At 52.5% G+C, this 13,122-nt stretch overlaps 7 protein-coding genes across 7 annotated transcripts; 3 read left to right on the top strand and 4 right to left on the bottom strand.

Annotated features, from left to right (window-relative positions):
- Positions 1-92: 92 nt before the first annotated feature.
- On the bottom strand, positions 93-1,552 carry PEX19 (Peroxisome chaperone and import receptor; the record flags this gene model as incomplete). Its single annotated transcript, XM_062887913.1, has 3 exons — positions 93-409; positions 468-1,273; positions 1,336-1,552. 3 exons carry the CDS (start codon positions 1,550-1,552, stop codon positions 311-313), a joined length of 1,122 nt encoding a protein of 373 aa, XP_062746090.1. The 3' UTR covers positions 93-310.
- Positions 1,553-2,138: 586 nt separating this feature from the next.
- QC762_210090 (uncharacterized protein) lies at positions 2,139-3,416 on the bottom strand (the record flags this gene model as incomplete). The annotated part of the gene is given in 3 exon segments (XM_062887912.1): positions 2,139-2,519; positions 2,580-3,218; positions 3,233-3,416. 2 exon segments carry the CDS (start codon positions 3,075-3,077, stop codon positions 2,139-2,141), a joined length of 879 nt encoding a protein of 292 aa, XP_062746089.1. The 5' UTR covers positions 3,078-3,218; positions 3,233-3,416.
- Positions 3,272-6,757, top strand: QC762_210080 (uncharacterized protein). The gene is made up of 2 exons (XM_062887911.1): positions 3,272-3,589; positions 3,638-6,757. Exons 1-2 carry the CDS (start codon positions 3,572-3,574, stop codon positions 5,036-5,038), a joined length of 1,419 nt encoding a protein of 472 aa, XP_062746088.1. The 5' UTR covers positions 3,272-3,571; the 3' UTR covers positions 5,039-6,757.
- LIS1_1 (Lissencephaly-1) lies at positions 5,042-6,867 on the bottom strand. Its single transcript, XM_062887910.1, has 3 exons — positions 6,717-6,867; positions 5,778-6,636; positions 5,042-5,714 (listed from the first exon to the last, which is right to left on the bottom strand). The coding sequence occupies exons 1-3, from the start codon at positions 6,764-6,766 to the stop codon at positions 5,217-5,219; spliced, it is 1,407 nt and encodes a 468-aa protein (XP_062746087.1). The 5' UTR covers positions 6,767-6,867; the 3' UTR covers positions 5,042-5,216.
- Positions 6,868-6,973: 106 nt separating this feature from the next.
- FMT1 (Methionyl-tRNA formyltransferase) lies at positions 6,974-8,999 on the top strand. The gene is made up of 4 exons (XM_062887909.1): positions 6,974-7,370; positions 7,427-7,503; positions 7,564-7,679; positions 7,735-8,999. The coding sequence occupies exons 1-4, from the start codon at positions 7,124-7,126 to the stop codon at positions 8,825-8,827; spliced, it is 1,533 nt and encodes a 510-aa protein (XP_062746086.1). The 5' UTR covers positions 6,974-7,123; the 3' UTR covers positions 8,828-8,999.
- On the bottom strand, positions 8,943-10,353 carry QC762_210050 (uncharacterized protein). Its single transcript, XM_062887908.1, has 4 exons — positions 9,923-10,353; positions 9,727-9,819; positions 9,504-9,660; positions 8,943-9,439 (listed from the first exon to the last, which is right to left on the bottom strand). Coding segments are annotated over exons 2-4 (387 nt in total). The 5' UTR covers positions 9,728-9,819; positions 9,923-10,353; the 3' UTR covers positions 8,943-9,210.
- Positions 10,354-10,853: 500 nt separating this feature from the next.
- On the top strand, positions 10,854-13,088 carry DRE2 (electron carrier). Its single transcript, XM_062887907.1, has 3 exons — positions 10,854-11,347; positions 11,435-12,442; positions 12,500-13,088. Exons 2-3 carry the CDS (start codon positions 11,661-11,663, stop codon positions 12,753-12,755), a joined length of 1,038 nt encoding a protein of 345 aa, XP_062746084.1. The 5' UTR covers positions 10,854-11,347; positions 11,435-11,660; the 3' UTR covers positions 12,756-13,088.
- Positions 13,089-13,122: the final 34 nt, after the last annotated feature.

Genomic DNA, 13,122 nt, shown 5'->3' with positions numbered 1-13,122 from the left:
CAGCCTACCTATATCCCTGAGTTTAGAGCAAGACCTGTGCTTGCCATGGAATGCCTCAGTGGAATGGGTCTGGAGGACTGATGCACTTCAGCGTTCAGGATGGGGGAACTTTGCGAATCATAATGCTGTTCTGCTATATACTTGTGTACAACCCGTGGGTTTCGGTGATGAACTAAAACAAACATGTGTGCCCAGCGCTAGATATCTAACAAGCTCAACAGTTCAAAGACAACAAATCTCGCTCTCTTTCAAATGGTCGAACATGACAAACTGAAAATCAACCATCTATGATAGTATCGATTCCCAACCTCTACTGAGGAGCACACCCCTCATCTGGCATGGCGAGCGCGTCTTGCGTAGAGGGCATATCCCCCACCAAATCCGCTGGCGGCTGACCACTTGCTTGCATCTATTCCCCTTTGGTCAGCATCATACCTCGTCCAGGATGCGATTAGATGAAGACATACCTTTTGCATCCGATCAACAATATACTCCCTATCCGCCGGCTTCTCATCACTGTACCCCGCCTCCTCAAACTTGCCCACAATCTCCGCCACAAGCCCCTGCTGCTCCTCATATCGTTTGAGATCTTCGGCCGACGTCTTGTCGCGATTCTTCTCCAGCCATTCGGGGAACTTGTCGTGCAGCTCCTTCATCGGCTCGTAGAGGATCTCCTTGTTGGTGAGCTGCTCCATCATACCTAGGAGCATCTTGGAAAACTCCTCTTCACTCCCCTCCCCACCGAGATCACCCAGCCCGCCACCGCCAGCCTGCATTTGCTTGAGGAGCTCCGCAAGGAAGTCGTCTGATCCCTCCGCGGCGGCAGCAGCAGTAGCTTGCTCCCCCGAAGTTTGCATCCGCTCCATGGTGCGACGGATGGTTTCTTGAAAGGAGGCTTCAGCACCGCCGGCACCGCTGCCGCTGCTAGATGGGGGGCGAATATTAGGGGGGGGGACAACGGGGGGAGTTGGGGCAGCAGCAGCAGCAGCTCCTGCTGAGGGGGATTTGGGATCTGGGGAGGCAGCGGCGGAGGCAGCGGCGCCGAGCTCCTTGAAGATGGACTCGAACTGGGCTTGCATCTCGGGGGAGGACTCCATTTCACCTAGAAGGTCGGCCATGCCTGCTTGGAGCTGGCGGGCGAATTCATCTTCGTCCAGGGGAAGGTCACCACCGTCACCACTGGCCGGGGGGCGTTCTGGGCCTAGGGATGGGGCGGCTGCTGGGGGCTTGGAGGGGGGTCCAAGTTTGACGGCGTTGAATTCCTCGAGCATGTCTGACGAGGGTATTAGTGAACGGGGTTGGAGTGAGAAGAAGTGAGGGGTAAATGAAGCTTACCGTCCAGATCATCCAGGTCGTCTTCATCCGGGTCGGGGACGTCGTCGTCGTCGTCAGCGACATCTTCAACTGTTACCGCTTTCTTCCCATCTTGAACAGCTTGGGTGGTGATAGTAGCGGCCGGAGTAGTGGTTGTGGTGGGGAGAGTCGCATCTGGCTTGACAGCAGCAGCAGCAGCGGCAGGTGCCGCAGCGCTGTTGGTTTGCTGTTCCGACATATTTCCCAAACAGTTGGCCTGCTTTTATACGCAAGGTACCTGCGCCGCGCCTTGTGATAGGTACTTCCCCTATGTAGTCGAGGTGAAGTAAGTTATCTCAAGACGTAAGGCACTCTCGGCTCATTGGCATGTGACAACTCCGGAGCGGCCCAGTGCCCCTCAACTGTTCGGCCGGGTCCCGGTTCCCGGTTCCCCAAATTTTGAACCACGCTATTCGCCGGGTTCGAACGCAATCACAGTGCACGGACCATATTTTGAACACTTGTACGGAGTACCGTCGTCGTGTAAAGCCATTCTTTCATACTTCTTTTTAAATACAGCATTATTCTATTATGATACAATTAAGTCAGCCTACCTGCAAGCCGACGCCGCTTCTCAATGCATGAAAGTAATCTCCAGACTCCAATACCTCCTTGATGTCCAGTATGCCATGCGCCCAAAGATGTAAACCATCGATATGTTGTTCCACTCTCAGTAACCCGTTTCTTTGCTGGGTATATCCATCTCTTACAACGGGGCATATATGCCTTCCAATGTACAGTGTCATATGTAATTCGTCAACTCAAGACAACGTGAAGCATCATAATCAAGACATCTCCACATCTTGCCCGCCCGATTGTTGTCCTTGAATATGGTGTTGCTGTGACGTCTGGATCGCTTCCATGAACAACTCATCCCAATCCTCGTCATCATCGAAAGAGTCATCCTGATTGACATGTCTCGAGGAGTTGTTGTCCTGGTGAAGCAACGCCTCTGCTTGGGCAATCTCGGCCATCTCAGCCTCTTCCAATGCATCCAGCATCATTTCGTCTGGATTTTGTTGTTGCATTTGCCGTTGCTGTGACTGCAAGCTGCGATGCTCGTCCTCAAGTTCTTGTTCCCAGAGTGCATAAGGGTTTTTGGCTCGTTCTCGGTCAAGATAGGCGAGGCGTTCGTTCTGGAGACGGTTGAACTCTAATCTGGCAATCTGTCCAGGGGCTGTTAGTTGGGAGAAGAGAAAAGTACAGGTGGAAGGCAAATAACGAACCTCATCCTGTCCACCCCGTCGCTGAAACTTTTTGTCCTCCTGCCTCTGCCGTACATTGTTGAGAAAGAGTCTTCGTCTCGAGTCTTGTACATCGTTCCGCTTTTTGACTAGAGGATTGCTGTTCTTTGCTGGGTTCCGATTGGCAAATCTGAACTTTGGTTGTGGTCCGGAGCTCTCATTATTGTCAAATGAGGACCGTATTGGTGAGGACTGGCTCATGCGAAGATGGGATGAATCTGACGGGGGACCAAGAGGGGACGAAAGCATCATGTCAGGGGAATCGTCTGATGGCAATGTCGGTGAAGGTATCCTCATGGGGGCATAAGAGAGGGGTGATGATTTGGCTGGCTTGTGTGGACTTGAAAAGACGAAACTGCTGTGCTGATTGTTACCGCCAAAACTTTGGAAACCGCTGTTCATGGCTGGGTCAACCATAGCGAACATGGCGCCTGGTGTTGTCTTTTTTTTTTTTTTTTGTAGAAGCGTTCTATCTTGCATCCAGCTGAAGGGGTCTTCCTTGGGTATACGGTGAAGTGGCAAATATGGTCGATTTTGGCGGTGGTCTGTTGGCGGATGCTGTGGACAAAGAATGAGTTGGTGGGGGAGATGAAGGCAAGCCTTCAGAGTTTACGCGACGCCCTGGATGCGACGCCCTGGACGCGGCGCGCTAACACGACGCGGAGTGGGGTCGGGCTTGTTGTTAAAGTGCTTTTTCAAATTGGGTTGGGAGCTTGGGCCAAGAGTGGAAACAAAGTTACCCAACTGGTTGGCGTTGTGCCCACCGTAGCCAGTTCCCAATGCTGACGACGCGCAGGGTTAGGGGAAGGCTGGATCACCGCTGTTGGCCGCTCACTCATCAACTCGAGCACTGGGTGCTGCCTGTTACAGTTTTCCAGATATACAACCTTAATGATGAATGATTTTGATCTGTTCAGGAACCGTATAATAAGTACACCCGTGGCTGATTTGCTCATCCTGTATTGATTCATCAGATGGGTCCATCGCCAGCAGTAAGTTCTCTTTCAATCGCGTATGAGATGACCACTAACACCAATCAGACACCCGCACCCTCTCGGTTCCTGCTCTCAAAACGACCAGGCACACATCAACCTCACGGCCAAACACCAAACCAGTCAAGCTCGGCTGCACCTTATAGATTCTACGGCACTCCAAAATTTTCGTCTACCACAAAACCGCTCTCGCATCTCAGCCATGCCGCGCCCTACTCAACTCCTGCGTTGGCTCTCAAGGCCAAGGCATCGAGAGCTCGCGCTACACAAGAACTTCTTATAGAAGATAGTTCTCCCGTTCAAGATCAGGAGCGTAGTCGACATGATGAAGAGGAGCCGTCACGATCAAGAACAACTGCTGTCCGAGACAACTTACCAGAAACAATCGACATAGATTCGTCTCTTGTCCCACAGTCTTCTCTCCCAGAGCCAGGGGACAATGACGAGGAGGTTGACCCCGGCCCCTTACCAAAAAGGAGAAGAATATACATTGCCACATCAGAGCCCGACCTCGAACCAAAGGAAGAATGGATTCCAAGCTCTGCCTTTCCGATCGACTCGGACTCAGACAATGAGCTTCCCCCAATCGATGACCCTGAAATCGACCACATCATCACCATCTACTCTGATGACGATGATGACGAGCCCCCAATACCTCACTCTTCCCCTCTGAACATAAAATCCGACAGCGAGTCCGACTCAGACGCTAAACCACCGCCAGACAAAGACACCAGACCTGCAAGGAAAGAAATCTTTTACCCACCACCTCGCTTTTTGCAACCCCCATCACCACCAACATCCACCTCGCCTATTTCCGACTCGAAGAAGTTTTCCATCCAGAACATAAATCCTGATCTCTTTTCTCCACCCAAACCTCGCCGGGGCCGCAATCGTCGGGGGCGGGGCCAGTATCTCACCAATGGATTGGCGGCTGAACTCCAAAATTGGCTTATTGAGGTGAAAAAAACATCAGAATATACAGACACCCCTGTCAAACAAGAGGCCGACGCGCCACAACCATTACCACCAGGGGCAGTCCAACTAACTGTGGAGGATGTAAAGAGAGGAGGGGAGGGGTTAAGTCTCATCAGTGCGGCTTTACCCAACGCGCGAGTAGGAACACCTGGCATGCAAGCTGTTTTGGCTGGTGATGGGAGAATAGGCTCCTTGGAAAGAGTTGATCATGGTCTAGATCGGCGCAGTACGGATAAAAGAAACGGACAGGAGCGTCTAGCTGTTGGGACGGTGGTGGCCGTTGTGCCGCCTGCTTGGGACGTTGAACTAGAGGGTGGGCTTGGGAGGTGGGCGGTTGCATATCGGTGGCAGGTTATCAAGGACGCACCACAACCGCAAGTGCCCGAGAAACAGCCAGAACCACCAGCACAACCAGTACCAGAGCCACTATCAGAACAACATTTGGAGGAACAACACATCAAAGTGGAAGAGTAACAACGATAAATGTAAACATTAACATCAACGCTTTCTTGTAGCCTCCCAAGGCAGCGGCCTTTCTATAGCATACCCCTAATATGCTGAATGCGAATGATGCTGATGATGTTGCCTGAAACCCTATTCATACTCTATGTCGGCCATTTGCCCGCTTCGACACTGCATTGGTCCCAAACACTCAATTGGCAAATATCCTCACCTTGCCTTCCGTCCCATCCACGCTCCCAGTCGCAATCACACACCGCATCTGCAACCCGCCATTCGCCTCGGCACCTATCTTCTTCTTCGGCGTGCCATCACCAGCATCCCCACCAGCAAGCCCATCCTTAGTGACTCCCGGCGCCCACCTCACACAGCTCACGAACCCGTCAAACATGCCAGAGAGGGTCTGAACACATTTCCCATCCTGGCTCAAATCCCAGCAGCGCATCGTCCTGTCATCTGCCACCGAGATCAAAAACTTACCTGCTGGATGAAAGGCCAGACCTCGGACCCAGTTGTCATGGCCCTCTAGCACTTTGATACATTGTCCCCTCCTGTCCCACAGCCGTATTTGCTTGTCACGCGAGCCCGTCGCCATGAACTCGGCAGCACTGTTTGCTGGGGGCACCTTTTCATGTCCCGCGAGGCGGGCGAGATGGGGGTATGAAGTGGAGGGTGCGAATTCGCAGCACAACTATCAGACCCATGTCAGTATATCAAATCAGAGACGAAAGGTTACAAAAATGGGGGCACATACATTGAAATTCTCATGCCCAAACATAACAACCCTACACTCCGGCTCCGTCCCCCCAATATCCCACAACCTAGCCGCCTTATCACTCCCGGTGCTCAACAGCCACCTCCCATCCGCCGACGGCGCCACCGCCCTCGGCCAGTCATTATGCCCCTCAATCGTCTTGACGCAATACCCCGTCGTCACATCCCACAGCTTCAGCGTATTATCCTTACTCGCACTCACGAGCAAATTCCCTCCCGCCCCAGCAGTGCCATTCGCAGGAACAAACCTCACCGAGCTCACAATATGATCATGGCCGTGTAGTGTCCTGATGTTCTTGTACTGATCCGCCGGATCCCACAGCTTAATACTCATGTCGGAACTGCAGCTTGCAAGGAGGGTATTCCCCCTCGGCCCGCCAAAATCCACGTCTAAGACTGCCTTGGTGTGCCCTTTGAGTGTCCTTTCCAACTCTCCGAGCTCCCAATCCCAGATTTTGATCGTGTTGTCTTCTGATGCCGAGGCCAAAGAGCTAAAGACAGGATGGAAGGCTACCGAGGTGATGGGCAGGCGGTGGCCTTCGAGGGTGTATCGTGGCGGTCCCTTGGGGAGCCAATTGGCTGGGTCCTGGTTCTTTCTCGACAGGGCTAAAGGACCAGCATTTTCGATCTCGTTCTTGAGGTGGGCGTTCTCTGCTTGGAGGTCTAGGACTTTTTTCTGGAGGCGGATGACCGAGGTCCATTTCTTTTCGAGGAGGCCTTCGTATTGTTTTGCTTTGGCGAGGTCAAAGGTTTCTTCGGGGAGGTTGAGCTCGGCGCGGAGGGTGTTGGCTGTGGTGGCGAGGTTGAGGGAGGTGAGGTAGGCGATGATGGATTTGTGTCTGGATTTTGGTTAGCTATCTATGTCATGTTTTTTCTGGGATAGAGGTAATAGAGGGTTTATTGGTGGGGGAAAACACACAGCTCTTCAGCCTGCCGGTCGGTTAGAAAGCTCCTTGTGGCCATGGTCATAGCTATAAAAATGTACAAGCAGATAAAAAACAAACATGTCGGGTGTTTCACTTTGGTGATGTTGACCGTATCTTTTGAGCTGGCACAAGGAAGCTCCAGGGGGGTGGAATGCCAAGGGTGGATCTGCAGGGTCCGGGCTTGCAGGGGGCAGAGCTCTCAAGGTTCGTGGCCCACTCATTTTGATCTCTCACTTAAAGCATTCTCACTCACTCACTCACTCACAACAGGTACAGCTTCCACTTGTCGTTCAAGACCTGTTATCGCTTACACATATTTCCGCCAATCAATAAGAGATCTGCATATTCGAGGCTCTGAATTTTGAATTAGTCTACTGTTGAAACAGCGAAATCCACCACAATGCTGTGGTTGGCATCTTCACGACCACTTCGACGGTCTGTTGCAAGACCACTGAGCATTGCAACATACAGTACACAACGCGGCAATCCATTACGAATCTTGTTTTGTGGCTCAGATGAGTTCAGTTGTCACTCGCTGAAAGCTCTTCACAAGAAGCACAAAGATGATCCAAGTCTTATCGAGTCTATCGATGTGCTGGTTCGGCCATCGAAGCCCACCGGGAGAGGATTGAAGCAAGTGACTGAAGGTATGTCCTGACCTGATGACTTTTGAAGACCTGTCATATAATTAAAAGATATGCAGTCCCAATAGCATCAGTAGCCAGGGAACTTGGTCTTCCTCTATCAACGTTACCACACGACACTTTCACAAATTGGTTTGTAAGTGCCCCTGTTTGAGCTTGCTACATCTCAATGCTAACCATCATTCCGCTTGAATAGATGAAGAAATACATAAACCTCATCATCGCTGTCTCATTCGGCCGTTTTGTCCCACCACGGCTCCTAAATCAAGCAGAATACGGCGGCCTTAACGTCCACCCTTCCCTCTTACCCGAGTATGTCACCCTCACCCTTACCCTTTAACCACCCCTTACTAACCCCCCTCCCCAGCCTCCGCGGTCCTGCTCCCCTCCACTACGCCCTCCTAAACCGCTACACCCACACCGGCGTCTCCATCCAGACCCTCTCCCCCCACTCCTTCGACACCGGCACCGTCCTATCCCAAACCCCCCTCCCGGGTATCCCCATCCCGCCCAACTCAACCCTTACCTCCCTCACCTCACTCCTCGCCCCCCTCGGCGCCTCCATGCTCGTCTCCTCCCTCTCATCCGGTTTCCACCTCCCACCCCACAAAGACGTCTCCTGGCAACCCCCCTATCCCATCCGACACGCCCCCAAAGTCCGCACGGTAGCCAGACAAATTCCCTGGCTCACCCCCTCCATCTCAACCCTCTCTACCAACCTCCCCTCCTCCGCCCCCCATCTAGAAGACATCGCCCACCAACACCACATCCTCGGCCCCTTATGGTCCAAACTCGTCGTCCGCACCCCAAAAAAAGAACAGAATAAACGCGTCGTCTGCGACGACATCTCCTACATCCTCGACCTCACCTCCTCCGACCTCCCACCCGCCGTCGCAAACGAGGTGGCCTCCGCGCTGGAAAGGTGCAAAGAAGACCCATGGGCGGAGGAGCAAGTCCCTGTTCTGGAGTGGCTTCAGATCGGGGACGACGAGCAGCAAGTGCCGGAGTGGTACCCCCCGCAGCCAGAGTCGTTGGAGATGTTTGAGCGGGTTGTTGCGCTGGAGAGGGGAGAAATATCATCCGTTGATGCTGCTGCGGGAGTAGAAGGGGGTCAACAACAACCCAAAAGGAAAAAGGAGTGGCGTCTGTCTATCCAGACGGCGTATTTTCCCGATTCGGAGACAGGATCGATCTATCTTCGTGATCCTATTCGTGGCGGGAAGGGGTTGTTAAGGATAGGGAAAATGACAGTGGATGGGAAGCCAACGAGACCAGCTGCGAATGTGGCTGCGCAGTTGGGACGAACGGTGACGGACTACAGAGGCATGCACTTTGATGAGGAGCCGATTGGCAAGGCGTTGCAGCCTGCTACAAGACGACCGGAAGAGGATGCTGAGGTGGATGAAGAGACCAAGAGAAGGAGGAACAGAGCGATGGTGAGGAGGATATACAGTTACTGATTTCTGTTCCCTGTATTTATCATTTGAACCAATAAAACGACAATGAGCTACGTGCAAAACAATCTGGGTTTATCTTTTCTCAAAACGACTACGTCATCATATCAGGCACCAGGAGTCAGAAAACAAATCTCAAAGACTTAGAAATCAATTGAATAAATAAATACTAGTACAGCGCAGCTATCCCAGCCGCCTTCGTTGGAGATGAGAAAGGTGTGGTAGCCAGATAGAAGGCAAGCATCCTCCCCCGCCAGATCTAAATCTCAGACCTCTAAAGGGTATCAACGAACCTTCCGCCATGTTGAACAAAAAGCATGGATTCCCGCACGCAAAACTTCGCGGGTGACTGTCCTCACGCGTCATGAATGATCTTCCCCTGTGTGGTCTTACATGTCCTCGGGCTTGCCGCTCGAGGTGCTGGACTGGCTGCTGTCCTTCTCCTCCTCCTCCTCCAGGGCTCCATGGATGTCCTCCTCAAACACAGGCTCAGGCTCGTTGATCTCGAACTTGGACTTGAAGTGCTCGGGGTGACTGGAGACGCTGCTGCTGTTGGAGCGGCGGCGGGTGTGGACAAAGTTGAACTCTTCATCCTCGGCTTCTAAGCCAACAGGGCCCCTGAAAGAATTGGTGTTAGTGATATTCTAAGCTGTAAGAGGAGGTAGGGTGAAATAAGACATACCAATTGCCCTTACCACCGCCGTTCTTCTTGGTCTTCTTGGGGTCGGCATCGGCAAAGCCATGCTTGCCAAAGAACTTGGGCACTTGTTGCTGGGGGTGACCCGTGACGGGGGCCACCATGCTGTGGTCCTTGTCATTGAACTTGTGGGAGCGAGTCACTGCAGGAAGGGTTGTCAATGGTTGATGCTATTGATCCTAGAGTCAATGCCAGTGATGAAGCTTACTCTTGATGATGTGTGATGGATGTGTAAAGGTAGAGAGTACTAGAGTGAAGTTGTTCGAAGATAGTTGGACTTGTTGGGTGGAGAGGTTGTTCTCTGACGATCAGAGGGTCAGCGTCACACAAAGAGATGCGGGGTTGAGAGTGATAAGCTCGGGTAAGGGGAGCTGTGCTGCAGGAGACGGGCTGGCAATACATACTCTGTGAGGAGCTGTGATGTCACTAAAGCTGGTGTACCAGCTCAGGGGCGAGTCTCGAGTGAGTCGAGCAAGGTTATCAGTTGATGTTGAGATGGGTTGGATAATGGTATCCGAGATGGTGGATGGTCAATGAATGAATTAATGTCTGAATGCTGGATGAAAGAAACGGGGTGTCGAGGAGAGGGATGGGAGCTCTTGACTTTAAAGGCCCGACAGAGGTCCGGAGAGGTCAGTGGTTGGGAAGCTGTGGAAGGAAAAGGAGCAGCCAGTCACGGCTCGCATTGATCAGGCGAGCATCCTCAAAGGGAAAGAACAGGGGGCAACGCGGTACGGTGCGTGGTGGGGAGTCTACGAGGCGCTGTATGGGAGTCGCGTGATTAGCATGTAAGAGGCCATGAGTCTGGGCTGACTTTGGACAGCAGCCATTACGTGATTTGCTCGCCATTCTGCAAAGTCTTGGGCCCCGGCTGTCTAGTGGCTGGTGTTCGTTCCATTTAGCCATAGTGGGATTTGCATTCCCAATTGACACAGGCTATTCCTGCGATTCTTGCTCACCTTTTCTTTGTGAGGTGTCGAGGTGTGAAGAGCTCAATGAGGGTACGTTTGTGATGTCAGGTCCCCACATTTGAAGGTCTCAGCGATCCCCTGTGCTTTCCTGTGCTGGTACAAAATGCGGGGAAAGCCATACCATAAACGGCTAGTCCATCTGATTAACGGGTGCCCGCCGGAATTCAATGACAGGTCCCAATGCCGGCTGGAAGCTTCTCTCCTCCTCCAGAACCCTTGATACATGAAACAGACATGCAATTCTGTTTGATCGATAGACCGAAATTGGAATTGTTGAAAGCTGTCATCTTTGGAGTGCTGCAACGACATGATCAGGCCAGCTGGACTCAGCCAATCTCATCATCCAATTCGTCACCCCAGGTCTGCCAGTCAAACGGCTGTGAGGTGTTACTCCATGACTCGATTAGACACGCCCCAGCTGAGGCCAGCTGCAACGGTCCAGACTCTCGAAATCCATGGAAAGCGAACCAGACGACCGCATTTCTCCGAAAGTCCCGTCACCAGCAGGTCAGGCTGTGACTGACCGGATATCCACAAAGTAACGGGGAACTGTTTCCACCTCACTTCCAAACATCGGTCCCTGAATTCACCGGATCTGACGGCGCTTCCAAGGTTGATTGCGGGGCGGGCCTGACCAGTGCCGGCTGACATCTCACATCGACTTTAACTTCCTTCTTGCCAGGACCGTCACAGACAGCCTCTGATGAAGTAAAGTTTACCTATACTAGTGTGCACATTCGTAATTCTTATCGATACTAGATACCCCAAATGGCCGAAATCGGCTCCCACATTGATGACGATATCTCCAAGTCCCTCTCCGCGGGAACGGGAGAATCAGAAAACCCACTGTAATCAGCCGTGAGTCACACTGTGTGGTAACAGCCGAATATCATGCCACATGGCGTGCAAGATCTAATCTTTCGCACTGTCCACACAATGTATTAGTGGCAACGCTTTATAAGCTTCAATATCATTGGTCAAAAGAATTGTGCATCCTTAAACTGCCCCTCCACCCACTGCCTCGACCTCCTGCCGCCCCCACGACAGGATTAACAATACAAATCAGGCACGATCCGCAATCATTTTTTGTTTCGCTATTCCTGGGTTCTACTTTGTTGCATTTCTCGGAGCAGCCTCTTTTCATTCCAGAAACCAAGAAAACACCGGCGAGATGCCTCCAGCCGCCGTCATGATCGACACAACTCCCGACTTTGATTTCAGCCCCGCGCACGCTGCGGCGGCTGCCAGCGCAAAGGGCGATTCTGGCGAGCGAACCCTCCTGCTTGCGCCCCCGTCGATCGCATCCCGCGAGGACCGCCTCACCTCCTTGTTCTCCGTCTATGATCGGTCGGCCACCGATTTGCAGATGCTCGACCGTCTCGCTGCTGGATTAGTCAGCCTCCCCGCCAAGACCTACGACCTTATCCTCGTCCTGACCGACCCCGACGGAAGCCGCCGCAGCGAGGTGTCCCCTCTCTTGTCCAACAGGGAGATCTGGGGCAAGGTTGTACCGGCACTCAAGGCTGGTGGTACCTTGAGGAGCGAGGACGGCAGCTTCGGACAGGGCAACTCGACAGAGGAGAAGGAGGCGATTCTGGCGGGGTTGGTGTTGGGGGATGATGGATATACTAAGCCTGATTATGCCGAGCAGGAGGTTGTACCTCTGCGGTTTGGGGCGAAGAAGGTGAACGCTGATGGGAGTGTCCCTCTCAGCTTTGGCAAGAAGGCTGCTGCTGCCCCAGCGCCGGCACCGGCACCAGCACCAGTATCCAAGGGTCCTGCTGGGGTTGGTTTCATCGATTTCAGTGATGACTTGGATCTTGATGCCGAGGACGACGACGATGTCATTGATGAGGACACTCTTTTGACTGAGGCGGATCTGAAGCGTCCCATTCAGCAGCCTCCTGAGTGTGCGCCTCAGCCAGGCAAAAAGAGGAGAGCCTGCAAAGACTGGTATGTTTCTCATTTCTTCAACATCAATACGAAGCACAATAAACTAACATCTGATAGCACGTGTGGTCTCGCCGAGAGAATAGCCGCCGAAGACGAGGCCCGTCGTGAGAAGGCCGAGAAGGGTCTGGCCACCTTAAAGCTCAAGTCTGAGGATCTCAGCGAGCTTGACTTTACCGTCCAGGGCAAGACTGGCTCCTGCAATAGCTGTTACCTCGGTGACGCTTTCAGATGCGCAGACTGCCCCTATATTGGTCTCCCTGCCTTCAAGCCCGGCGAACAAGTCAAGATTCTCAACAACACTGCTCAGATTTGAACGAGTTGAAGAAGGCGATAATGACAAGAATGATACCCCAACCAACAACGATAAACAAAGCCTACCCAACAGCGCAGTTCAATATCCCGTCTGTAAGATCAAGGGTCGACGAGCGAAGACATCGCTTCGGCCACAAGGCCATCAAACTACTCTGGGACATTTGTTAGGCGGGTTTAATCCCAGGCTTGACTGGGCGTCTTAAAAGGATGCAGCGGACGGGCAGTATAAACTGTGGGACAGCAACAGCTGGAATATGGCAAGACCTTTGAAGGTACATGTCTGAACTGAAGCACTTTAGCGGGAGAATAAACTCCAGATAGAAACACAAAGATGCTTGATTGATAGTTTCTATCTAGGGTGGCGACAG

This window comes from Podospora pseudocomata, assembly GCF_035222375.1.
Source record: "Podospora pseudocomata strain CBS 415.72m chromosome 2 map unlocalized CBS415.72m_2.2, whole genome shotgun sequence".
Taxonomy (NCBI): Eukaryota; Fungi; Ascomycota; class Sordariomycetes; order Sordariales; family Podosporaceae; genus Podospora; species Podospora pseudocomata.
The sequence above is the reverse complement of the archived record's forward strand: the minus strand, read 5'-3'. Positions and strand labels throughout refer to the sequence as shown.

What these genes read in the sequence shown, in the direction of transcription:
- LIS1_1 (XM_062887910.1), bottom strand. Translation starts at nt 6,766, where the DNA reads ATGACCATGGCCACAAGGAGCTTTCTAACCGACCGGCAGGCTGAAGAG. An exon ending in GACCGGCAGGCTGAAGAGCT is followed by an intron (nt 6,637 to 6,716) that starts GTGTGTTTTCCC and finishes ACCAAAATCCAG; the next exon opens with ACACAAATCCATCATCGCCT. An exon ending in TTGGGCATGAGAATTTCAAT is followed by an intron (nt 5,715 to 5,777) that starts GTATGTGCCCCC and finishes TGGGTCTGATAG; the next exon opens with TTGTGCTGCGAATTCGCACC.
- FMT1 (XM_062887909.1), top strand. Translation starts at nt 7,124, where the DNA reads ATGCTGTGGTTGGCATCTTCACGACCACTTCGACGGTCTGTTGCAAGA. An exon ending in ATTGAAGCAAGTGACTGAAG is followed by an intron (nt 7,371 to 7,426) that starts GTATGTCCTGAC and finishes AAAGATATGCAG; the next exon opens with TCCCAATAGCATCAGTAGCC. An exon ending in CACCCTTCCCTCTTACCCGA is followed by an intron (nt 7,680 to 7,734) that starts GTATGTCACCCT and finishes CCCCCTCCCCAG; the next exon opens with CCTCCGCGGTCCTGCTCCCC.
- QC762_210050 (XM_062887908.1), bottom strand. An exon ending in GGCGGTGGTAAGGGCAATTG is followed by an intron (nt 9,440 to 9,503) that starts GTATGTCTTATT and finishes CAATTCTTTCAG; the next exon opens with GGGCCCTGTTGGCTTAGAAG.
- DRE2 (XM_062887907.1), top strand. Translation starts at nt 11,661, where the DNA reads ATGCCTCCAGCCGCCGTCATGATCGACACAACTCCCGACTTTGATTTC. An exon ending in AGGAGAGCCTGCAAAGACTG is followed by an intron (nt 12,443 to 12,499) that starts GTATGTTTCTCA and finishes AACATCTGATAG; the next exon opens with CACGTGTGGTCTCGCCGAGA.